Source organism: Spathaspora passalidarum (genome assembly GCF_000223485.1).
Source record: "Spathaspora passalidarum NRRL Y-27907 unplaced genomic scaffold SPAPAscaffold_2, whole genome shotgun sequence".
NCBI lineage: Eukaryota > Fungi > Ascomycota > Pichiomycetes > Serinales > Debaryomycetaceae > Spathaspora > Spathaspora passalidarum.
In genome coordinates this window covers 566,509-591,494 of record NW_006767426.1, presented here as the reverse complement: position 1 = coordinate 591,494, position 24,986 = coordinate 566,509, and the positions used below count along the sequence as shown (strand labels likewise).

At 34.8% G+C, this 24,986-nt stretch overlaps 14 protein-coding genes across 14 annotated transcripts; 9 read left to right on the top strand and 5 right to left on the bottom strand. All coding sequences in view use genetic code 12, as the record gives it.

Moving 5' to 3' along the window:
- Positions 1 to 406: 406 nt before the first annotated feature.
- Positions 407 to 2,017, bottom strand: SPAPADRAFT_59329 (uncharacterized protein; the record flags this gene model as incomplete). Its single annotated transcript, XM_007373462.1, has 1 exon — positions 407 to 2,017. The coding sequence occupies one exon, from the start codon at positions 1,975 to 1,977 to the stop codon at positions 667 to 669; it is 1,311 nt and encodes a 436-aa protein (XP_007373524.1).
- Positions 2,018 to 2,600: 583 nt separating this feature from the next.
- SPAPADRAFT_49031 (uncharacterized protein) lies at positions 2,601 to 3,482 on the bottom strand (the record flags this gene model as incomplete). The annotated part of the gene is made up of 1 exon (XM_007373461.1): positions 2,601 to 3,482. One exon carries the CDS (start codon positions 3,480 to 3,482, stop codon positions 2,601 to 2,603), a length of 882 nt encoding a protein of 293 aa, XP_007373523.1.
- Positions 3,483 to 3,880: 398 nt separating this feature from the next.
- HSP104 (chaperone ATPase) lies at positions 3,881 to 6,595 on the bottom strand (the record flags this gene model as incomplete). The annotated part of the gene is made up of 1 exon (XM_007373460.1): positions 3,881 to 6,595. The coding sequence occupies one exon, from the start codon at positions 6,593 to 6,595 to the stop codon at positions 3,881 to 3,883; it is 2,715 nt and encodes a 904-aa protein (XP_007373522.1).
- Positions 6,596 to 6,799: 204 nt separating this feature from the next.
- On the top strand, positions 6,800 to 8,104 carry SPAPADRAFT_59326 (uncharacterized protein; the record flags this gene model as incomplete). Its single annotated transcript, XM_007373459.1, has 1 exon — positions 6,800 to 8,104. The coding sequence occupies one exon, from the start codon at positions 7,139 to 7,141 to the stop codon at positions 7,925 to 7,927; it is 789 nt and encodes a 262-aa protein (XP_007373521.1).
- A 107-nt stretch (positions 8,105 to 8,211) lies between these two features.
- Positions 8,212 to 9,592, top strand: SPAPADRAFT_59321 (translation initiation factor 6; the record flags this gene model as incomplete). Its single annotated transcript, XM_007373458.1, has 1 exon — positions 8,212 to 9,592. One exon carries the CDS (start codon positions 8,226 to 8,228, stop codon positions 8,961 to 8,963), a length of 738 nt encoding a protein of 245 aa, XP_007373520.1.
- Positions 9,593 to 9,987: 395 nt separating this feature from the next.
- On the top strand, positions 9,988 to 10,799 carry SPAPADRAFT_59319 (uncharacterized protein; the record flags this gene model as incomplete). The annotated part of the gene is made up of 1 exon (XM_007373457.1): positions 9,988 to 10,799. A coding segment is annotated over one exon (706 nt), but the record flags the coding sequence as incomplete, so codon positions are not given.
- A 545-nt stretch (positions 10,800 to 11,344) lies between these two features.
- SPAPADRAFT_59318 (uncharacterized protein) lies at positions 11,345 to 12,279 on the top strand (the record flags this gene model as incomplete). The annotated part of the gene is made up of 1 exon (XM_007373456.1): positions 11,345 to 12,279. The coding sequence occupies one exon, from the start codon at positions 12,001 to 12,003 to the stop codon at positions 12,154 to 12,156; it is 156 nt and encodes a 51-aa protein (XP_007373518.1).
- A 2,796-nt stretch (positions 12,280 to 15,075) lies between these two features.
- On the bottom strand, positions 15,076 to 16,571 carry SPAPADRAFT_59317 (uncharacterized protein; the record flags this gene model as incomplete). Its single annotated transcript, XM_007373455.1, has 1 exon — positions 15,076 to 16,571. The coding sequence occupies one exon, from the start codon at positions 16,545 to 16,547 to the stop codon at positions 15,579 to 15,581; it is 969 nt and encodes a 322-aa protein (XP_007373517.1).
- Positions 16,572 to 16,681: 110 nt separating this feature from the next.
- TRM9 (tRNA (carboxymethyluridine(34)-5-O)-methyltransferase) lies at positions 16,682 to 17,524 on the top strand (the record flags this gene model as incomplete). The annotated part of the gene is made up of 1 exon (XM_007373454.1): positions 16,682 to 17,524. One exon carries the CDS (start codon positions 16,682 to 16,684, stop codon positions 17,522 to 17,524), a length of 843 nt encoding a protein of 280 aa, XP_007373516.1.
- A 341-nt stretch (positions 17,525 to 17,865) lies between these two features.
- Positions 17,866 to 19,041, top strand: SPAPADRAFT_59315 (leucine carboxy methyltransferase; the record flags this gene model as incomplete). Its single annotated transcript, XM_007373453.1, has 1 exon — positions 17,866 to 19,041. A coding segment is annotated over one exon (794 nt), but the record flags the coding sequence as incomplete, so codon positions are not given.
- A 420-nt stretch (positions 19,042 to 19,461) lies between these two features.
- On the top strand, positions 19,462 to 21,192 carry SPAPADRAFT_59314 (uncharacterized protein; the record flags this gene model as incomplete). Its single annotated transcript, XM_007373452.1, has 1 exon — positions 19,462 to 21,192. A coding segment is annotated over one exon (415 nt), but the record flags the coding sequence as incomplete, so codon positions are not given.
- Positions 20,162 to 22,489, bottom strand: SPAPADRAFT_49025 (uncharacterized protein; the record flags this gene model as incomplete). Its single annotated transcript, XM_007373451.1, has 1 exon — positions 20,162 to 22,489. The coding sequence occupies one exon, from the start codon at positions 22,487 to 22,489 to the stop codon at positions 20,162 to 20,164; it is 2,328 nt and encodes a 775-aa protein (XP_007373513.1).
- A 417-nt stretch (positions 22,490 to 22,906) lies between these two features.
- Positions 22,907 to 23,759, top strand: ARF1 (Arf1p; the record flags this gene model as incomplete). The annotated part of the gene is made up of 1 exon (XM_007373450.1): positions 22,907 to 23,759. A coding segment is annotated over one exon (430 nt), but the record flags the coding sequence as incomplete, so codon positions are not given.
- Positions 23,760 to 24,034: 275 nt separating this feature from the next.
- ECI1 (dodecenoyl-CoA isomerase) lies at positions 24,035 to 24,923 on the top strand (the record flags this gene model as incomplete). Its single annotated transcript, XM_007373449.1, has 1 exon — positions 24,035 to 24,923. One exon carries the CDS (start codon positions 24,056 to 24,058, stop codon positions 24,881 to 24,883), a length of 828 nt encoding a protein of 275 aa, XP_007373511.1.
- Positions 24,924 to 24,986: the final 63 nt, after the last annotated feature.

Genomic DNA, 24,986 nt, shown 5'->3' with positions numbered 1-24,986 from the left:
GAAGAAACCCCAACAACATAAAGTCAAATAAGAGCCCTTTTATAAATACTACAATGCAAAAGTTTTGACTTTTTCTGGTAATTAATTTTGGGTATTACATAATATATGGGGTTGAAACCACGGAGAAACACAAATAGCGGAGAAATATTTCACCTGCACTTTATCTCCTCGCGCGCTTGTGAAAAAAAAAATATAGCCTATTTAGGTTGCGGAGAGTTCCTCGAGAACAATGTCCCCCTTTCTTGACATAGCATAATGCTCATGTGCAAGAACTTAAAACCGGCCCACATTTTCTCTTTTGCGAAATGAGCCAATATTTTCCGTGGAAGTACGTGTATGTGCCCTTGGAAATATTTTAAGCATTACGTAATTTCTTATATTTACGAACTCCAAAATTAATATCTTCAACAGCAGTCTTCTGCGAAGACATTTTAAGGCTAAACGCAATTACATGAAATGGAATGATATAATCAGTAAATACTGCTGAATCCGTTCCCTATATATGTCAATCGTAATATTTCGTATAAATTATAAAAAAAATTCTTATTATTTTATTTGACACATAAGCAAATATCACATTCTACAAACGTTGTCAATGGAACAACAGATGGGAGCCGAACAAAAACAATCGTCTAAAACTCACAAGCGTTTTCAGCTGTTTGCAACCTATTGGTTCCAATAGCCTTGTTGTGATTGGCCAGGTTGCCCATACTGAAATCCAGTAAATTGTGGTTGTTGTTGGTACTGCTGAGGTTGCTGTGGTTGTTGAGCAAATGCATTAATCTGTTGTTGGCCATATTGAGATTGAACTTGGGGAGCAAATCCACTAGGTTGTGCGTTAAACGCTGGGTTTTGAGGTTGGCCGTGGACTTGTTGTTGCTGTTGTTGCTGTTGGGCTGATACAGGCACAGCAACATTAGTCGTGAACTGATTTGGTTGATTGTATAAAGATAATATATTTTGCTTGTTTGTTTGCTGAGCCATTAACTGGGGATTAGCTAATTGCATTAATTGCTGTTGATGCTGAGGATTGTTTGGATCCAAATACTCTTGGCCATTGGAATCTATATATGAAATTTGACCGGTTATAGGATCTGTGTATTGATATATTTGTGGTGTGGCATTTTGAGGTGTAGCTCCTGGAACAGCTGGTGCACTATTGCTTGTATTCCACCACTCATCTGAGCTTGGTTGTGTTTGTGGTGGCAAACTACTAGCACCAGTAGCTGCGGGAGTTGTGGATGCCAGGGTGATAGATGACGAAGGAGGTCTTCTTGGCAAACTAGGAGGGATCTCGGTTTTATTTGGGTTGATTTTTGCATCTTGCTCTAAAATATCGAGTGCCAGTTCGATGTTCCCATTAGATAATAACAAACTTTCCAACACTGTTTCACGATCATTGTATCCGAAACTCATAATCTTAGAAACTTGTACTGGATATTGGCCATTTTCAAAAGTAGTCAACTTTCTGTGACTAAGTCTGGGGATAGGAGCACGGCTCACAGCACTATTCGAGCGCAGTCTTCTCAGGACTTGATCGTCACTGTATCTGCTTTCGCGATCTTCGAAATCCGAAGGGTCGATATTATCATCACGGAACTTGCCATTTATATATTTATCCCTAATATATTGTTCAACTGCTGCAATGTCATCATCACCATCGTAGGGGAATGGTACATTTTTGGAATTCCATTTCCGTTTTGCACGTTTATTTCCCACTTTTCTCAAATTGGCAATTTGTTGATCAGACCATGTATCCAAAGTCAATGATTTGACTCTAGAGATATCGTAGTGAGGAGGTCCTAAAACTCTTTTATGTATAGAGGCACAACGTCCACATAAGAATATCCCAAGGTTGTAAGAAGCCCATGTAGGGAAAGGAGTACCACATTCTCCACATTTGTTGTCATTTCCTCTACTATTGACTATATCTATCAATTGCTTTTCCACATCTTTCTGGTGCTTTTTATAAGACATTGTTGTGATTGTTTTGCTTTTAATAATTCCTTTTACAATATAAATGGGTCAACTGGAATATGTCGCCGAGTCACACACACAACTTGTGCCGTTTTTCCCTGTATTGGTTGGTACACGACCAATCGGAACTACAGTGGCTACATGAGAATACCAATATGATCTATACAACAATTATTGTTAAGCTTTATCGTTCATAGTTTTCAATATCTTTACTCCAAGGAGATTCTCTCTGTTAATTTATATTTTTTTTTTCATTGTTATTAGTAGAAATGTACTTCTTGTATTGGCTATGCAATTAATTCCAAAATGGTTGCGAATTTTCTGCAAAATTGCTAATAAGTAAGGCTAAAGCCAAAGCCAAATGACCAAAAATGAATACAACCTTGCATAAGTTATCCCAATATTTAAAGCGATAAATATCGTGTTAACATAATCATCAAACCTGCTTATTTTTACTACTAAAGATTTTTGACCTGTCTTGATATAGGACTACGGTAAGAATTCCTGAATGAACAAAGTATAATGAGAAATATTCTTTCTCGTATGAAAGTTAGATCTATATACATGCTATCTATCTATCTGTCTATCTATATATATATATATATACATCCTAAAACTACAGCTTATGTGAATAATCTTGCCTGAACTTCGGTCGTCAGCGCTCCTGTATCAAGCTCGATTCTATCAAGATCGACATTAATGTCTCCAAGTAGATCACTTAAATCAATCTGTTCCAACTGCTCACTTAATTGTTTTAATGATTCTTCTGAAAATGGCTTCGTGATAACCCTTCCCTTCAAAATAGAGATATGTTCGAGTCCCTTTGTTTTGGTGCCAAATGCCTCAACATCACATTCTGCAAAAAGTCGACGTAAGATGCCGTCGTCTATCGCCTGAAAAAATTCTCTAGTATCAGGAGTTTGCTGTATTCTGGCACACAAGTATATTTGGTTGTTAAAACCTCGATCACCTGGCAACAAGAGCATTTTCTTATCAAATTTCAATCTCACTACCTTTTTAGGGTTCTTTTGCAATATTGACAGAAGTGGATTCGATTTATCCACAGCTTCTTGGTGTACCAAACTGGAAGGAATTTTTAACCTTTTCGTTTCCTCACTCAATATTTGCTTTGCTAGGTTTGAATCTCTATTGTTGATAAATAAAGGTAAACTGTATGAAATGTGAATTGGCGTTTGAGAATATCCCCTGAATGTCTCATTGTACAATGGTTCTACCTTGTAGTTTTGAGCTATCGCAGGAAGTTGTTCAAGAACACGATGGCATGCTTGTTTTAATTTAGTTTTTGCTAATGGAGGGGCTCTCCAAACTGAAAGTAAGATTGTTCCCCACGATTGCAGCATGGTTGTGTGGTGTTTTTCCAGGAAAATTTCTAAGGTGACAGGATGATTTTCAAGTTCTTGGTTCAATGGGATATCAGTAACGTTTCGGTTGAGAGATTCCTCGTCAGATTCTTCACTAGATGAGTACTGTTGTATTAGCTCCATTTCATAGAAACAAATGGAAAAAAAAACAAACAATTGATATCAGTAATGTTCACATAAAATATGACTAATTTGCTTTAATTATATACTATAAAAAATTAATACCTTAGGATTACTTCATCCCAACTATAACCTGACTACTAATCATTTATATCTTATTAACGTTGCACATAAAAATATTTATGATAATCAGTTATGAGTTTCAAAAAAAAGTCACGTGATTCCATTAATAAACGTAGTCAAAACCAGTATAGTTCAAGTTCTTCAAGTTAAATGCACCATTCACTTAGCGAGTATAATAAGCACACAAAGGTTTCTACAAAAAAAAAACAAAAGAAATAGCAATTTAAATAATTACTTTATATTTCTTTATATTTACAAAACTATAAACTGATATTAGATTAATCGATATCAGGAGATGTGATACGAGTGAAGTCATCATCATCATCTTCATCGTCTGTATCTTCCCAATTGTCAACATCCACATCGCCCATTTCTACATCTTCTGGTTCATGGTTTGGCAACACATCTAAACCCTTTTCTCCCAAAACCACATGTGCAGTCTCTTTATCTCTTATTTGACCCTTCAACAAGAGAACTGCAAGCTTATTCAAAATTTCCAGTTGAATAAGACGGTTCAATGGCCTAGCTCCTAAATTAGGAGACCAACCGTTCTTGCACAAGTATTCCAATGCTGCATCATCAAGATTCAACTTGATAGTCTTAGAATTAGCAGCAAATCTTTCCTCTATTTCTCTTAATCTGATTTTAACAATCTTAGCAATGGCCTTCCTTGACAATCTGTTGAATATCACTGTGCTCGAAATACGATTCAAGAACTCAGGTCTGAAATGAGCACGAACAGCACCCATAACCAACTCTCTAGTTTCAGGATCAATCTTGTTTCCCTTGGATGCATTGATGTATTGTGCTCCTAAGTTCGAAGTCATAACAAAGATTGCATTGGAACAATTAACAACTTTACCTTGAGAAGATGTAACTCTCCCATCATCTAAAACCTGCAACAAAACAGTCAAAACTTCTGGAGCTGCCTTTTCAACTTCATCAAATAAAACAACTGAATATGGCCTTCTTAATAATTGTTCTGTAAGAATACCACCTTCCTCATAACCAACATAACCAGGAGCAGCACCCAACAATTTCGAAGCCGACCACTTATCACCTAATTCTGAACAATCAATTCTAATCATAGCTTTTTCATCTGCGAATAAAAATCCTGCTAACTTCTTGGCTAATTCGGTCTTACCAGAACCAGAAAGACCCAAAAATAAGAACGATGATGGTTGGTTAGGATTGGATAACCCTGATCTGTTCAATCTAATTGCATTTGAAACAGCCTTCACTGCCTCAGATTGGCCAACAACTTCAGAAGATAACACCTTCTCCATATTGATTAATCTAGTATTTTCAGCTTGTGTCAATTTGGTGACTGGAATTCCGGTTAATCTAGCTGCAGTTTCACAAATTTGTTCAGGACCAACGGCATTACGTAACATAGAGTCACTACTGGATTCCTCCTCAGCAACTCTTCTTTCTAACTCTTCAATCTGCTTTTCAACGTCCGGGATTGCAAAGTATCTCAAATCGGCAGCAGTTGCAGTGTCATGCCTTCTTTCTGCATCTTGTGCCTTCACTTCCAACTCCTCTAATTTTCTTTTGGCAGCAATCAATAAATCATGTCCTGCCCGTTCTTGACTATATCTTTCTCTAAGAGGAGCCAACTTCTCTTCCAATTCAGCTTGTTTCTTCTTTGCAAGCACCAAACGATCCTTAGAAGCAGCATCAGCATCTTTATCTCTTTCAAGTGCATTTATTTCAACTTCAACCAAATGCAATTGTCTTTCGATATTGTCCAACTCCTCTGGCTTTGAGTCTCTTGCAACAGCAACTGCGGCTGCAGTTTCATCAACAAGATCAACAGCTGAGTCAGGTAAGGCTCTATATGTCAAATACCTAGAAGCTAATCGGGCAGCAGTAACCAAGGCACTATCCAAAATACGAACTCCATGATGAATTTCATACTTTGGTTGCAACCCTCTCAAAATGGCAACCGTTTCATTGACAGTAGGAGCTGGAACATCAATCTTTTGGAATCTTCTTTCAAATGCACCATCCTTGGCAATATACTTACGATATTCCGCAAAAGTAGTAGCACCAATACAATGTAACGCACCTCTGGCTAACATTGGTTTTAATAAATTAGCAGCATCAGATTTACCATCACCCATAAGCATATGTATTTCATCAATGAATAAGATGATAAATTCCTTCGACTTTTCAATATCGTTCAAAACACCCTTGATTCTTTCTTCAAATTCACCCTTGTATTTTGCACCAGCTGTTAATGCACCCAAATCAAGAGCGAACAACCTAGCGTTTGCCAAAACGTTAGGAACATCACCGTCAATAATTCTTTGCGCAACTCCTTCAACAATAGATGTTTTACCAACACCAGCATCACCAATCAATACAGAGTTACACTTTGTTCTTCTGGCAAGAACTCTAATCACTCTTCTGATTTCTTCTTCTCTACCGATAACTGGGTCTATTTTCCCTTCTCTTGCTTTTTCAGTAAGATCTTCACAATATTTACCCAAAAATTCATATGAGGAAGAAGAATCAGCTTGTCTCGAATCAATTCGTTGTGATCCTCTTAATTCAATTGCTTGAGTCTTGATAGAGTCAACATTTATACCAGCTTCTTTGAAAACATCCTTAATGGATTGATCTTCCAACAATGCTAACAAAATATGATCTTGTGCAATGTAGTTGTCCTTTTGTTGTTGCTTGATCTTATTTGCTTTTGTTAATACTTGTCCAGCAGCATAACTTGGTCTCAAGTCTTCAGGAGGAGGCGACTGTGAAGGGAGTCTAACCAAATGTTTATTGACAGCTCTTTCAAATGGAGCCCATTCAAATCTACCCTTTTGAATTAAGGTTTTCAAATAGGGAGTTGAGTGTTCTGTATCATCAGTTGGAACCATTGCAGCAAGGAAATGCAAGGGAACCAATTGTGAATGAGCATTATCTTTTGCTAATTGTGTTGCATTGGTAATTATTTGCAATGCATTGTCTGTATATTGAGTTTCGTCCATCTTTAGCTAATCCTTTGAAGAAGAGAATAATTGATGAAAATGTAAAGAATTTCAAAGAGGAGCTAAGTTCATTGCCAATTTATATTGTTTCTATGCAGGCGGGCGTTGGCACTTCCCCCATGGTTCGGAAATTACGGCGGAACAATCTCGATAGTGCCAGAAAATTCTAGAAAAAAATTGACAGCTCTATGGACTTCGGACTATACGGATAGGCACACAATGAAACAATCAAACATACCATATACCCCTTTTTAAGCAGGATTATTGCTTTGGAAGATAATAGTGTCTATAGAGAACTAATTATGTGCTTTACAAGTGAAACTAATGTTCATATTATGCAGCAACGAAAGAAATTATAAGAGCAATGTTTTGTTATGCTTAGGACTAGCTAGAAATCCTGCCTGGGATGGCCTCAAGATGGAAATGGTGAGATGATTTTACAATCACTACATACAACCCTTTTTATCAGTGGATTGTAGGTAGAAACTAATTGGTCCCCCCAAGGTTTTGTATGATTAAAAGAGATTTCTTTTAGGAGTAAACATGCTAGTATGTCTGTTCATGTTATTTGCGAGGTTACTTAGTTATTCTTATGGTCAGATATATAATCTACCACAGGAAAACACAAATTTACTCTCCCAACCACCCGAATTCATTGATTTGGGTGCCAAACTCAAGCTTCCTGAAATACCGAAGAGCCCCATTATTTATTCTGTAAAGTCCTTGGACGAGCTAGAGACTAAACACATAGAGATGCTTTCCAATACCAATAACACGTTTTTCTTAAAGGATTCCAATAGCTCTTTGTATTATGACCCCCTAATCAAAATGTGGACAGGATTGAAACAAGAAGACCCAAATTATGTTCCAGAAAAACAATATTCAGATTGGTTACCAGTTTCCTCTTGCTTAGACTCGAGGATGGGAAGTGGAGGGGTGATATTGAGATCAATTAAAGTTGCTTTTGAAGCAACTATGGAATTTGAGAATGAACTTCAATTCCAAACAAGTCCCATTGGGTTGGAATTGGGAGTTCAAGCTGCAACGGGATTCAAAGTGGGAGCTCAAGTCGAAACCACTTTGTTGTTCAGCTGCAGTTTAAATGAGGGAGAGATTGGCCAAATGCAATATCGTCCTTCCTATATTATTGCACCGCGTATGTTAAGAACTATTTATAAGCTTAAGGGAAAAAAGCTTACCCCATACAAGGTCAAGTTACTTAAGAAATTTAAGGTGTTATTGCTTGAGACTCCAGAGCATCGATGCTGGGTTACCGATGATCCTGAGAATATACCATGTAAACGTTCCATTTTTAAGTCATCGATTGTTTGATGTTTAGTTGTAACGATAATATTGAGCTTTACTCCAAGCACATCGAGGAAAATACGTAGTTTGTTTTGAAGTATATAGATAGAACTTATCTGTATTTCCGAATCAGCAACGTGCTTTCTTGACAACCAGTTACTTCCTGCCTCTTTTCCCATCAAATATATGCTTTGTAATTAAACCATCGAATCACGTGATATGAATTTCGCATTTTCCCCTTAAATTTTCCTTGATCTATATTTGAGATGTCTTAGAAAAATTTTCAAATCCTTCCTTTACTACTAAATAATAAGCATTATAGACCATGGCTACTAGAACTCAATTTGAAAATTCCAATGAAGTTGGTGTCTTCTCCAATTTAACTAACTCATACTGTTTAGTTGCAGTTGGTGGTTCAGAAAATTTTTACTCTGCATTTGAAGCTGAATTAGGTGATGTCATCCCTATCGTACATACAACTATTGCTGGAACAAGAATAGTTGGTAGAATGACTTCAGGTAACAGACGTGGTTTGTTAGTACCTACCCAAACCACCGATCAAGAATTAATGCATTTAAGAAACTCTTTACCAGACTCTGTTAAGATTCAAAGAGTAGAGGAAAGATTGTCTGCATTGGGTAATGTGATCTGTTGTAATGACTACGTTGCCTTGGTTCACCCAGATATTGAAAGGGAAACCGAAGAATTAATTGCTGATGTATTAGGTGTAGAAGTTTTCCGTCAAACTATCGCAGGAAACGTTCTTGTTGGATCATACTGTTCATTGTCTAACCAAGGTGGATTAGTCCATCCCCAAACTTCAATCCAAGACCAAGAAGAATTATCATCATTGTTACAAGTTCCTTTAGTAGCAGGTACTGTAAATAGAGGTTCTTCAGTTGTTGGTGCTGGTATGGTAGTTAACGATTGGTTGGCAGTTTCAGGTTTAGATACCACTGCACCTGAATTATCCGTTATCGAATCTATCTTCAGATTACAAGATGCCCAACCAGATGCTATTGGTGGCAATTTAAGAGATACCTTGATTGAAACTTATTCATAAGCAATTACCTACTGCCCACGGAAATTATACCACGTTCAAATGAGAGTATTTCATCTTGCCCGACTATTGGCCATTGCAACAATATATTCCTTCAGACAGAAGTCTCAACATTCAATTCTACTAGTGTATTTTTCGAAGTATATATTGGATAGGGTGTAAAGCGGCAATTCACGCTTGAAAAGAGAAGTATAATTTTGTAGAGCCGTTTAAGGTCATAGTTTGCTCAAGAGAAGTCGAGGCAATTATCGTTGGATAACTCTGGAAGAGAAGCAGTGTAAAAGTATTTAATTTGTCTACTTATTTTTGTAAATTTACTTAATACATATTGCGAGTAGGAACTAGTTCGAAAATATGTTAATACAGTAGTACAGAATAGTTACACCAGTAGTGCCAAAACAATAGGATGCAGTTTCTAGACCTTAATTTGTTACAACAAATTTTCTGAAAACTCGGGCTGACAATTATTTGGAAAATAAGAGTCAAATAGCATAAATGTGTGCTGAGTTATCGCAATAATGACATGAAATCAAATGATTATCATCTGCAAAACCGATACATCTTTGTTGGAACATACTTCATTTCCATGAGGCTTACCAGGCTATGTTACTCAGACAATTAGTGAACACAAAATCTGACGTAATTGCAGCATGGAAATTTACTGAAATCATGCTCGAATCATCTCGTATTTATTTAGCAGACCATTAAACAATGCAACTTATAGTCAAATAGACCCGAGGTATGTATTTGGATGCACGTGAAGCTATGTCTATCCATTGTTCCGGAGTTAACTGGACATATTTCCGATGTTCGCGTCATCTTTTTTTAGGCTGTGTCAAGTCACATCAGTCCAGTTGCATAAAAAATACATTCTTCGCGGAGAAATAATATTCCCGGAAACAATACATAGAAATAAAGGGTAGTACTACGTCATTTATAATAAATGATGCAGTACAGCCCCAATCATCAAGCATGAAAACTATATAAATTCAATGATTGTCTAAATTCTTTGGGGTTTGATTTGTATATCATCATAGATATTAATATAATATTAATATAAGCATTACTTAAACTACAAATCAAATCAATTTAAACATGTACGGAAGAGGCTACGGCGGTTATGGAGGTGGTATGAGATATGGAGGATATGGAGGTGGGTACAGATCAGGTTACTCACTGTATGGCTCATCATCTACTAGACGCTACCAGAATACCACATCATCATCGCAAAGATATTCGAACAGCTCTGCTAGCAGATCCAACTACAGCAATTCGCAATCAACGAGAAACTATAACCAACTGAGTAACGGGTCTGCCAGTAGGTACAACAACTCCAATAGCAACAGTTCGAGCAGCAGGTATAACAATAACAACAACAATTCATCAAACAATCAAAACTCTAACCAGTCCAATACAAACTACCAAAATGGAAATTATAACTCCAATACAAGATACAATGGAAATGGTAATAGTTCCAACAATTCAGCTAATCAAACCCAAAACCAACCCCAAAGAGTAAGAGTCAGAAGAGGTTGGCATCCTTTAAGGTGGCCAATGTTTTTCATGTTTTGGAGAACTATGAACAGACCTCCGGTCCCTGCCCAAGCTCCTGCTCCCCAAACTGTGAACAACACTACAATCTATCAAGTACACAATCCACCTAACGACGAAGGAGCACATCAAATGCACAATCCACCCAATGAACAAAGAGTACCGCAAAAGATGCCACTGGATGTGGATAACTTTGATGCTCCACCACCACCATATGACGGTCACCATAAAGATCCTACAGCAGTAGTAGCGTAGTATATAGATTCTAAAATATATTTTTTTGTTACTAGAAAACAATGTAGTCACACTCATGATACTTTCTTGCGTATCTGAACCACTTTAATTCAGGTGGTATCCGCTTCCCATTTAACCTCTCCAGGCAACACTAGTGTTGACTTAGGACTAGTGACCTTTAAATTCATCAAAGACCAGTACTAATGAGAGGTCGATCAAGGAAACAAGTTAATACACAGAATGCAATAGGTTAGCACTCAGTTGCTTTCTTTTCAACGCATTCTTTATTATGTAGCACAACCAATTCAATCTATAAATTGTTTAGCAACATTTATCCATTAAGCAAACTAGTACAATCGCCCCCTTATCAAGTGTAACTACATAAGAATCTTGGTTTCATATAAACATTTACTTGCAAATATTTGTTCGTTCATATATTCTGAGCTATTCACAACATACCTTCAATATGATGTGCATACTGCTATCTTACAAAAGTACTATCATGAAGGCTAATGCAATAACCAGAAAATACAAACTATAAAGTTTCATTAGCAGCTTGTCATTTCAATCAATTCTCCCAAAAACACAAGTCTAGCTCTCTACCACCTTCTCAAAACAAGCCATTAACTAAATACATGATCTCACTCAGAGCAAATGTCCTTCTCCTCCTATCATTATACATCATCTCAAGTTGTATCTACTTATAAAAAAGTAATTCCAATTTGCTCTACTAACAATATCAAACTCCGATTCCCAACAACCCAATTCAGTTTCTAGTAAAGTACTTTCTGCATAGAGCAGACGCCATTACATATTTATATTTGAAGCGACAGGCACGAAACACCGTTCTGATCGAAGAAACTTCCCTGATTGGGTTTATTTGCTCTTCCCCACACTTCACTTATATAGTATGCTCAATTGCCAACCCAATTCATTCAATTTTGAATCTCTGTGCAACTACTATTAATCTTCAAATCCACATCATCGTCTCATTGTGACTGTACTTGGATATTTGAAGGATACGAAGTTCTAAACTCTTACGGAAAAAGCTCAGTAAACAAATCTTTTGATTAAGAAAATCTATCACCCTCGTCCTTTGCTGAGTTAAGTTCATCTCTCTCATAGCCCTCATACATATAGTCCTCATATCAAAAGTCATTTATTCCTCGCACAACGAACAGCTGCAAAAAAAGTTAGTACACCGGTTGTTACACTAGCAACTGCATTGATAACAGATTCATACACTTTTCACAAAATGACTACCAACTTAGTACAGAATATAGATTATCAAACAAATATACCAATAAACACTACGTATCTAGCATGGCATGAAATCATTGATGCACCTAGCAAAACATCACGCTGGTTGCAAATATGCAAAATCTACATAGACAACACAGAAGCCTTTTAAAATCATATCTTAAACCAGAATAACTATGAAACAAACAAAATAGACTCGATATATTGCAAAAATAATATCTTACAACAGTGCTAACTACAAAAAGTCGCAAGTATCTACATATTAAACACCTATAATCAAATCATATGAACAACCTTATCAAACAAAATCTACCTTTGATAACAACTCTAAATTATTCACCTAACACAGCTTAAATAGTATCCCTCTGCAGACACTCACAAATTCAGCACCTTCTAGTAAAGACTTTATAACACCAACTATCTACTGGGAACTACATATAAAACCATGAACATATAACCGCTGGTCTATCTTAAAATACTTAAATAAAGCAACTCGCTACAGCAAACAATAAAAAGACTGTACTCAATCTCCATCCTTACTTGCATAATCAGAACTTCTAATCTGCTAGATGACCCACTGAAAACCATCACCTAACCACTATATTTGCTACTCAATAAGGTGGGAGCACTTAAGCGCATCATTCATATCCTCGCAAACAAAGTGCTCTAATACTGTTACCTCAATATCGCAAAATATTTACTGGATCTACTAAAAATAGTCAATAAAAATCAAACAAGAACACACTGTACAAGAGATTTACAAATATGTCAATCAAAAACATTCGAGCAACCTACATATCGTAATCAAATAATACACTAAATCTTTTAGGAATAATACGTAAGAAATCCCAAACCCATTAGCATATAGATATATACACCCGCGAGCCACCACATCTCAAAATACAAAGTATCTACTTGGTAATTATAAATTAAATCGTGTGAACTGCATTGCCTGTAATCATCGGTTTACATTTCCCTACACTAAATAATGTGTGAGCATCGTACACATATATATTACTAAATCAACTTAATACCTTCAAACGAAAACCGCATAATCTCTGCATACTAATATGTAAACAATATAAGTAGTGCAAAGATAACAGTGTTTAGAATAACCCATTTCCTATAGTATTTCTTTTCACCCTCTATTATCTTTCTCAAAACGTGTTCATTTATTAATTAACAGGTGCCGTCTATTCATTATAACAATCTATAGCAATCTATTATATAATGCTACTTACTAAGTTCTAGCACTAACTGGAAAATTGGAAAATTGTCTACAATTCTGTGCCGATCTGCAAAGGCTATCTTAAATGATTTCTAGTCTTCTATAATGAACAAACCCATTCTATACATACTCTTTCAGTCTACAGCTAGCCTTGAAACTAGAACATAGCTCTGCTACTGCAACTCCCAGCTAAGAAATTAAATGCTAAAGTAGAACTATTTCCCGAAGTAGTATCGTAAATCATTCTAATTTATAAACTTATTCACATGAACTCTTGCTAATGTATTCAATGTGAATGAATACATTGATGACGATTCCGTGTTTCTGCAGTAGATAACCTCAGTAGCTATCTTCAACTCTGATACAGTTTAATAAAACTATGGATATACACCTTACATAAGAGCGATATCTAGAGCATTGCCATACTTTTGGCGTTTATACTTACTATTTAATCAAAAGTATATTTTAGTATTGAACTTGAGTAATGGTGTAGCTTCTGTAATAAGCTTCAGAAATAACTACGGTTGAACACAACATTATGAACGCAACATATGTCTAGTAAGGTAATTCCAGCTGCATTGAAATATTAGAACAGATATGGCAGCTGGTTATCAACCTTACTTTGAGTTCGAAAGACTATTGATCTTGAAATATTCAAATGCATCTGACACTCTTACAAAGGTGTTGTTGTGACTACAAGAGGAGGTATTTGTACTTTGTATCAGCTATGGTAAAGAAGATATAGAGTCTCAGATACAGTGTTTTAGGTTTTAGATGTTAGACCTTAAGAGCTTGCAATAGTTTCAAAGTAGCACCAAATATGATAGAATGAAGGACTGCGATTTACTTGCTATACAGTAACGGTTAAATAAATGTAGAGTTTTAATAATAGAAATGTTCATGATTGTAATATTTTGCTCCACCAGACCTTGTAGTGATATCTATAATTCTTGTAATTTTAAAGGAATTGTATTCAATATTGCGAATATAGGATTGATTACTTGGTTGCTTGTGTTTCCAACTATTTCGTCTGTTTGTATTATCCCCCAATGAATGTTGGTGTGTGTTCTTCATTTAGTGTGAATGTTTTCTTCTTAGTTTGTAGTAAGGCTCTGTTAAAGCAACTAATGCTCAAGTTTTGGAGGCTTGCTAATATAGCTCGGGATATTATATCCTTTAGACAATGCATCCTTGCTATCTGATGTAAAGTGTAAGTAATCTTATTAGTTGAGAGGTAGATTTAGATAAGTGTAATAAAGGTATAGAACCATTAACCAACAACTATGTATATCCTTGTAATTTTTTACTAGGTCGATATTCTTGAGAAATTTGTTGACTGTTCTCAGATATTTTACAGTATGAGTAGGCTATGACTGTATGTAGATGAAGAGATAGGCTATTTGCATTTTATTTAATCACTTTCTCAGGGTAATGATAGCATTTTTACTATTCAAATTGAGCCAACCGTAGGAATTGCTTCACATGATATTGATATCTTGCATGGAGAATGACAGAAGCTCTATTGTTTACAATTTGCACTTGGTTGAATATAACTGAAAGCTTTTCTTTAAAATAAAAGAATCTGGTGGAGTGTTTAATATATTTTATTGTTTTGGTAAAAGGGTTTTGTGCTGAGGTTTAATTAGCTTTCACTTTACCTTTTGAATTCAAGTTTGACATCTTGGTTCAAGCATTGAACTATTTAGCATGGTGAAAACCCAATGCCATGAACAAATGAGTACTAACAAGGCTACATTTATAAAGCTTAGAGATTCCCTAATACTAATCCTTCGGCTTATAATTGGGAATTGTATACTACAAGTATTTGTTTAGTGGTTTAATGATGAAAGAAATATTCGGAACTGACTAGAAGTATTGAGTGTAATTGATGGTAAGGCTATATATATTCTAAATTAATGCTGAGTGAGTATTGTTGGCTAATTGAACAAGGTCACACTAATCAACACATGGACCATTTTTGCTCTAAATGGCTATTTAAATTGCACAGAACTGATGTATACAAGTCAATGAAAGCATATTTTGGTGGTGGTTCCCTCTATTTAAGTAAATATCCTTGTGGAATTATTTACAGCACTACTGAGCAGCTTATTCTGTCGTGTCAGCATCACGTTGATTCTACAGTTGAATTGGTTAATAGCTCAAATGCTGGAGGTTTCGCATACGTTGCAGCGAGTCATTCGAATGAAGTTCCAAATTCAATGGTATTTCTTAATCTTGATGAGACATGTCATGTTAACAATGGTGGGTACAAGGCCAGCTTGAGATTCTATTGTATTGGGGTTAGCTTATTTTAGAATAAGCGTTTCCCGCATTTGTTTACTCTATTAGAGACTATCGAGCAATTGACGAGCAGTTGTTAAATAACCAATCCACGAGGGACTGGTTTCCGATATGATTTGATGGACTAGGTTTTGAAGCAACTGGGAGGGATTTTTGTTGCGAATCTTATCTGTTAACTCTTGTAATATCTGCAAAGTTTTTATTCTATAAGCTGCTTCGATTTTTAAGTAAATGTTATGCTTAGGATATTTCGGAAAATTCAATTGCTCTTGTAGTATCATCAGAAGCTCTGCAACTGGGTCTGATTCAGGAGATATGATTATGCTACTGTTCTGTCCAGAAAATTTTACGGATAATGTTGCATTGTCTCTTGTTGTTAAGCTGTTATCGACTTCCCAATTCATAACTGAAATACCAACAAGCTTTTGCTTCATTTTATCCATGAATTCAGTGACATTATGTTGTACAGTTTCATTGTGGACATTAAACTTTAATTTTATATCAAGTGAATCAGGGAAATTTTCAGTAAGCGGGCGATTCATCAAATCAATTTCTGGACGGATTAAATGATAAAGGATTGTTTGAGTAATCACAAATGGTAAGTCATTGGAATGAACCGAGTCTAATGTATAAAAAACATATCCTTTTAAACTAGTAGCTGAAATTCCTAATGTATTTTCATTATTAAGAATCAAATCAATTGAATATAATGATGGACTACTATCATCAAAATTATCGATTAACTGTATGTATAGGCTACTGTTTGTTAAGTGAGATACTTCTCTATCTATTTGGAATTGCGTAGCTTCAATTAAATCTGGAAATGTGAAACTAACATCTCCAGCAAATTGGATAGCTATTGGAATGGTAACAGGGAAGAGACCATCCCTAAGTAATTGTTGTAGGACTTCAATTTCATTGGTTTGATGCATACGGACCCAAATCCATGGTCCGGTCACAGCAAGTACAAATACGATAGCATTGGTTACTATATTAAAGTTTTGTGGAATCATAGGTGGTCAGTTTAGGTGTCAAAATAACTCCGCAAACTCGAAATTTTCCTGCTGAAAAAAAAAAATAAATATACTGTTTTCGAAAAAGTAGGAAGCGCATCGGACAACTTAGCACTAGAGTTGAACTTACAAACATGTCTGTTCCATCAGTTTCTATTGAAAGGGGATTAGATCCAAAAGCTCAGGAGCAGGATTTTGTTCATGATGTATACAATGAGATAGCTTCTCATTTTTCACAAACAAGATATAAGCCATGGCCAATTGTTGAAAAGTTCTTAAAAACTAGGCTGGACTATTCCATTGGATTAGATGTTGGATGTGGAAATGGGAAATATTTGGGGATAAATGATAAATTGTTCATTATAGGAACGGATCATTCAGAAGGGCTTGTTCGTTGTGGGCAAGATATTTCAGAAAATAGTTATAACTTGGGAATAGCTGATGGACTTTCATTGCCTCACCCTGAATCTCGATTTGATTTTGCTATTTCCATTGCTGTGATCCATCATTTTGCTAACGAAGAAAGAAGAGTTCAAGCTATACTGCATATTTTATCCAAATTGAAAGTGGGAGGTGAATGTTTAATATATTGTTGGGCTTTAGAGCAAGAGAAATCACGTAGAGGTTATAAGGAAGGAGATGACCAGGACATTTTAATTCCTTGGGTTTTAAAGAAGCCTCAACCAAAGAAGGAAAAGAAAAAGAAATCAAAGATGATGCCTCAAGATCTGACAGTTGAACTGACTCCTGAGTTAACTGAGAAACTGGAAAGTGAAGATCCACTTGAGCAACATTCGGCTAATACGCCAAAGAAAGAGGAACCAAAAGAAGAAGAGCAAGACCAGACCAAGTATAGGTACTATCATTTATATAGAAAAGGAGAATTGCTGGAGAATGCACTCAAGACAGGAAGCTGTACTATTGTGGATGAGGGCTATGAAAAGGATAATTGGTGGGTTATAATAAAGAAAATATGATATTATATAAGTTTCTTGTTATACTCAACAGAAATAGAGGCGCTCCTTGAATCAACTAGCTCGTGTATGCTGTTATAATTCGATATTTCTAGATTATTATTTGGATGGTATATAGAGACGGTTGTAAATATAGTTGTGATTTATACTTTAGGTTCAATAATTCAATAATAGATATAGTCATATATACGTACATATAATTGTAGAATTGTCAACTTTAATGAATTAAAGAACACTTGATGGAGTTTTGCAGTACATTTGCAGTCCTGCATGTAATTGTAGTATTTCGACTAGTGATAAAGACGAAAATTTCGATCGAAAGCTTGAGAACTCGAATTTTGGCCAAGCAATGTTATCACCGAAAGATAAACAGGACAAGTTGATAAGGGCGACAGATTTAGATGCTCTTAGTTGCCGGAATAGCATCAACATTAAATCATATCTTACTCCAAATGACATTTATATTCCTAAATTAATTGAGTCGTATCGTCAAAATTTACAATATTGTTATGGATATACCAACTTATCTTCCTCCAGGGCATTGCATTTATTCAATGATAGGAAACTTCCGTTGATAAACAGGGGAACCTATCTCCGTACCAAGGCCATAGATAATATTGTTCAAGGTTTTATTGAAGAGCTTGACAAATGCCAAATTGTTTCTTTGGGAAGCGGGTCTGATACCCGAGCATTTTCGATATTAAACAAGTATAGTAATGTTATATATCATGAGATTGATTTTCCTGAATCTGTCAAGATTAAAAAATTAGCTATTTATAATGATGATGAACTTAGAAAAACAGTGGGTCTTGGATCTGATACAATTCCCATGATCAAATCTCGAGATGAATTTGTACAACTCGATTGTGATTTACAAACGTCAAGGTATCACCTACATGGAATAGATATACGTACATGGAAGGATAATAAAACCCCCTTTGCTCATTTTGATTCAAATTTACCAACGCTTGTAATAAGCGAATGCTCACTTTGTTATTTGGCACCTGATGAATACGAAAATACCATTAATTATTTAACAGGGATATCCAAAAACTTGATTTCATTTATCATATATGAACCAATGTCTCTTAATGATTCTTTTGGATTAACTATGACAAAAAATTTACTTGATAGGGGTCTTAATTTAATGACATTTAACAAATATCCTGATTTGGAATCAAGACGGGAATTCTTAGCTGCAAACTGCAAGCTAAACAATTTACGGCTTACAGATATGAGTAATGTGGGTGGATACACAAAGACTCCAAAAACAGATGATAATCAGCCGTGGGTGGAATTTGATACACTCAGGAGAATTAATTCACTTGAATTTATTGATGAAATCGAAGAAATTAGACTCTTGTTGGAACATTATTGTCTTATTTATGGAGATTTCAACCGAAACAGTGAAGATAAATTTATTGGAATAGACAAATGGGGTTGGCTTGTGAGGTAAATCATTTATGTTGTGAATTATGTAATATAGATTTTTTGTATACTTAAAAGTTAAGCTTGTTGATAAATTTGGGACTTAATCCACAATATTCAAAGTAGACATATTTCTAATAAGCAGAATTGTGAGAACCAATATCATATCGATAGAGAGATAACTCTTTAATTAATTCATATTGTGAAAAAGTTGAACTTCGATACACAATAGGTAGGAACAACATACTTGCTTCCTATATTAGTAACTGGTAGCGATATATTTAAAATCTTTCAAATAATATGCTATTTATTCACCATTGATTCTCTTAAAGCTTGAAATAGGTGGTAGGAATGCATACTGAGATTATCTGAGAGGAGAAATATCAAAAGTATTACATTGCATCATGCTCCTAATGTATTATGTCATTTTTCTTCCAAATATTTTTAACAAAATTGAAGTAAAATTATTTGAACAAGAACAAACATGCTATTATGGAAATAACAACTTCTTTATTCTGATGTGATTATCTAGTAAAGCTAGATATAGCTGCATATAAATCATTAAGAAGTACTCCTATTGCTGCAAATTATGTGCACATTTGCCCCACAATGACTGAATTTTGCGCGCATCTTGCCCTTGTCCCGAAAGGGATAATCTGAACCAGCAAATTAAAAGTTTACAGTTTTTAATATAAAAGTATAAAGTTTGGTAACATTGCATAGGACTCCTTGGAATAATTCAATTATGGGCGATATGAAATATTTACTGGATAGTATGACTTTCCAATTATCAAACAAAGACAATTTTGAGCCTAATGAACTCACACGGCCAGACATCATGCTTGTAGAGAAACCTGTGTTACTAACAAATCCGATTCCTTCAAACTATTCGTCCATAGATAAGAGAACTAAAGCCAGAAGAATATACCCAGAGAAGTTTAGCAACAACGAGACAGAGGGTGAGGAGAGTGATGATGATATTTCCACACCCATGGTGCAAAAGATGACTAAGGATGATGATACCACCAACTTTACTAATAATTCCCACAATCCAAGAATAGAGAGAATCAAACATGGAATTAACAAGTTATCTGTTACACCTAAAAAGTTGACGTTTGATGATAGGAACATAACAGCTCAATTCATAAATAAAAATTTGAATTCTATAAATATTAAACCCAAATATGGCTTAGACTTTGAAATATATAAAGATTAACTATGCTTAAATTTTCTTAAATTGTCCCAACCCACTGAATTTGCATTTGGTAATTTTATCATTTCAACCTTTGTGACAAATTCAGGATTTTTAATACCTTCCTGAGCATAAGTGCTTATGTATCTAATTGGTTTCTTAATTGATGGAACATCATCTTTTTCGATACTCTCTTGTCTCAACTCTAGTGGTAAATTCTTGACAATTTCAGGGTATATAGTAGGCAAAGAAAAGCGATTAATTATATCAAACTGTGGAGTTTCGACTGGTACTGGAGGAGGTATAGGAGCAAGGAATTCTCGTTTCTTTGCTTCAAATTTCTTACTCAATTCAAGTTGTTTTTGTTGGAATTCTTGGTTTAATGCTTCATATTGTTCTTCCTCCCCAGCTGATTCTTTATTAGAATCACTAATAAAAGGATCATTGAATGTATCTTCCAATTGTCGCTGTCTTTTCTTTTCTTCAATTGATTTTTGCTTCTGAATATGTTCACGTTGTAACGACTCAAATTCTGCTCTTTCTTGATCTAAAATTAATTTTATTTGCTCTTGTCTATTCTTTTCTTGTTCTATCCATTGATTATGATTTTCAATTGCTTGCTTTCTCAACTCAATTTCGCGTTGTTCAACTTGCGATGCCTTCAATTGTTCAAAATCAGTAGTTTTAAATTTAAAATAATTCTTCCAAGTTTGATTTGAAATGTGTCTATAAGTGTTTAATAAAACATTAAATTGTAAATTATTATGCAACATTTCAAGGTTAGAATAATCTTCAGTAAACTTTCTCTGCTTGGCAAATACTGTTTCAACTAATTGATTATTAAATTTTTCATGAAGTAACCCTTTTAAGCTGTGATTATAACGTGATTTAATTGTGGATATCTTCTTTTTATGAATCTTTTTAATTGGATCATTGGTTAATTTAATCTTGTTAATCTTATTCATCAACGCGGCATCCTTATAATTACCAGAACCAGGACCACGATATGATTTAGTATAGTAATATTTTGCATGATGATAATTATCACTGTCGTTACTAAAGATCAATTGTTGAATATTCTTAGACATTTTAATGTTATCATTGAACAAAAATGAAGAATTCGATGTTGAATTCAATTTTAATTTCTTCATATTGATTTTCCCAATAGATGCTGCTGGTTGACCTGGAGATGCTAACCCATCAGGAGTTGATGCACTAGCAGCGGGTTGGTGATTTGAAGTGATATAGTAGTTGGGTACTTTACAGATATGATTAATATTAAATTCTTGGATATAACCTTGACCAGGTATCACTGATTCATTTAAATCTATCGTATTAGGATCCACGTGAATATTATGTTTCTTAGATTTTCCAATTGGCTTCCGGAATAATTTCCGTTCAATTTGTTGCTGTTGCTTTTTAGAATCTTCCGAATCATTGGAATAATAATTATGGGAAGTTAATAATAATTCTCGTTCAGAAAACGTCAATTTGTTATTAGGTAAGAATTTGTGCAATGAACTTGAAGGTAAAGTCTTGTAATAATTCAATTTAGTCAAAGGATTTAATGAATTAAATTGCGCATGATTGAATTGAACTACTGAATCAACAATACCAAATTGTGGAAAAGCTTGACTGACAGTGATTATATCATCATTTGAAGCAGAACTAGTCAAGACAGTGGACTCATTCTTCTTATATTTATGAATATGATGAGAAGGTTTTGGGGTTTTAACATCTTCATCATCAACTTCATCTTCTTCGTCCTCTTCATCTGATTCGTCTGATTCATCTTCATCCTCTTCTTCTTGTTCTTCTTGAGCTTTCTCGTCAGGTTTATTGGATTGTGCATTAGAGCTGTTTATAGATGTATCACCAGAAGCACTAATAGCCACAGCCTGACTCTTCACACGAGGTTTTGCTGTTAATGATTGGTAAAATACGTGTTTATTATTAATAACCGAATAAATATCTTCAAGGGCAATGTAAAATAATTCAAATTTGATATCTTTCACCTCAATCAAGCTGTATTGGTTTAATTGATGGTTGATAGCTTCATCGGTCTTTTTAAATTGGTGTATAGTTAACACAGTATTGTTAATAAGTTTAGTGATTAATTGATATGAAGAAGGATAATTCCAAAGTTGAGACAAATGTTTAATTAGGACATAGTCTTGAAGTTTACCATCTTGTTGTTGTATTTGAAAAATAGGAACAGCAAAGTTTGTTTTGTTTACGGGTGTGGTTGTGGCTGCAGCTTCTTCAGAAAATATTAATTGAGTTCTCTTGGTCAGGTATGAATGTGTTGGTATGATTGGGATTATATCATTAAAGATAACTTTAGACATAGCTGATAGATGTATTGAAATGATTAAACAGTGTCTACAACCAGCAAAGAATGTCAAGTTGTTTTTTTTTTTATTTTTTTTTTTGGGGGAGTAACGATAAAGCGACAAGGTGAGAGGCAGTAGTGTATATACCAATTAAGCTGTTACTTACAAGATAGTCTAGAGATAACATAGAGAGGATATATGATGCAGTTTTTGCATTAAACACTTTCACGAACATATAAATACCAAATCTAATCGGTAGTAAAGTACAGCAGGCAATATTAGAGCTATCAATTAAATCATGTGATTTGGATTCACCAGTATCACCATCTTGCCGAAACATCTATACATCAATACAATGCTGATCCAAAGGGAAATGACGAAGGAAAAAAAAAAGATCACCTCAAAAAAAAGGACCACACAACTACCTTCTGTGTTGTCAACAACTTAAACCATTCATCAAAAGAATAATACAAAACACAAGAATTTTACTTGTAGTAACTAGGCTAGTAATTTAAGAACAAAAATATAACATTAAAAAACTTCAGACCATTCATATTTCAGGTTACATCATCACCCCATTTTTCATAGAAGTATAACGATTGAATTAAGCTACAATGGGATTATCCTTTTCTAAATTATTTGCTGGTCTTTTTGGCCGTCAAGAAATGAGAATCTTGATGGTTGGGTTAGATGCTGCTGGTAAAACTACTATTTTATATAAATTAAAGTTGGGTGAAATTGTCACTACAATTCCAACCATTGGTTTTAATGTTGAAACCGTTGAATATAAGAATATTTCATTTACAGTCTGGGATGTTGGTGGACAAGATAAGATTAGACCATTGTGGAGATACTATTTCCAAAACACTCAAGGGATTATATTTGTTGTTGATTCCAATGATAGAGATAGAATTAGTGAAGCTAGAGAAGAATTGCAACAAATGTTAAACGAAGATGAATTGAGAGATGCATTATTATTAGTATTTGCTAACAAACAAGATTTACCAAATGCTATGAATGCGGCCGAAATAACAGAAAAATTAGGATTACATTCCATCAGACAAAGACCTTGGTATATTCAAGCCACATGTGCCACTACTGGAGATGGTTTATACGAAGGTTTGGAATGGTTGTCGACTAATTTGAAGAAATAAGTAACCTGCCTAGGTGTATAGTTTTATTTGTGAGTGATTTGAAATACATTAAGAAAATAGTGTGTATGATTTTTTGTGTATAAACTTTGATATCACTAAAAAAGGGAATAACCTAATATGTCGTAAGAGTTAACTTTATAAAAGCAGTGTAGAAACCTTGTATACCGGATATAGCCATGTGCGTTATTAATTATAAGCAAAATATGTAACCCGTTCTAGAAAACGGAAAAATTTCACACTCTTTTCCACTACTTTCTACTGTAGTAGTCAAGCCGAGGATGATGTTAACTAGTGCGGTTTTTCAACCCCCCTCTTGTTTTTTTCCGCGTAAACCCCACAAAAGTTCTTCGATCAATATAAATAGTAAGCATTCACCATACTAGATTAATTAAACTTTTTTTTTTTTAATAGCATTAAATCAATCACCATGTCCGAATCAGCCGATGTTTTATATGAAGTCAGAGATAGAACTGCAATTATCACCTTAAATATTCCCAAGAGGTTAAATGCCCTTAATGGAGAACAATATTTACAATTGGGTAAATTTGTGGAAAGAGCTAATGAAGAAGAAGATACTGTTGCTACTATAATTCAAAGTACTGGTAGATTCTTTTCTGCTGGGGCCAATTTCGCTGATAAAAAGTTACAAGAAATTGATGCTGAGACTTTGTTCAGTCATGAATATTGGTTAGAAAGATTTGTTGCCAGAAATGTTTGGTTAACTAATGTTTTCAATAACCATAAGAAAATCTTAGTAGCTGCTGTTAATGGACCATGTATTGGATTAAGTACAGGATTGTTATTATTATGTGACTTGGTTTATGTTAATGACATAAACAAATTTTACTTGTTGGCACCTTTTGCCAATTTAGGTTTAGTTGCTGAAGGTGCAAGTTCAGCCACTTTATTTATGAGATTGGGTTGGTCCAAGGCCAGTGAAGCTTTATTATTAGCAAAACCAATTTCTGGTCAAGATTGTTACAATGTTGGACTTATAAATAAACATTACGAAGGTAAATTCAAAACAACTGAGGAGTTTAACCAACAAGTTTTTAAGGATATTTATGATGCTTTTGAAAACTTACATGAGGATTCGATTTTCCAAAATAAGCAATTGTTGAAACAACAAAGAGATGTTTACATCAATAATGCTAACTCGAACGAAGTTCAAAGAGGTTTAGGTAAATGGTTAGAAGGCGTTCCTCAGACCAGATTTGCTCAATTAGCCATGAAGGAAGTTAAACATAAGCTTTAGATATTTGCTACATAGTTCACAATATAGTCTTGATTTTTTTATTGGTTAGTGCTACCACTTGTTTTGTTCTGCCCTCCCCACTTATCGTCTCAAACTAAGTTTT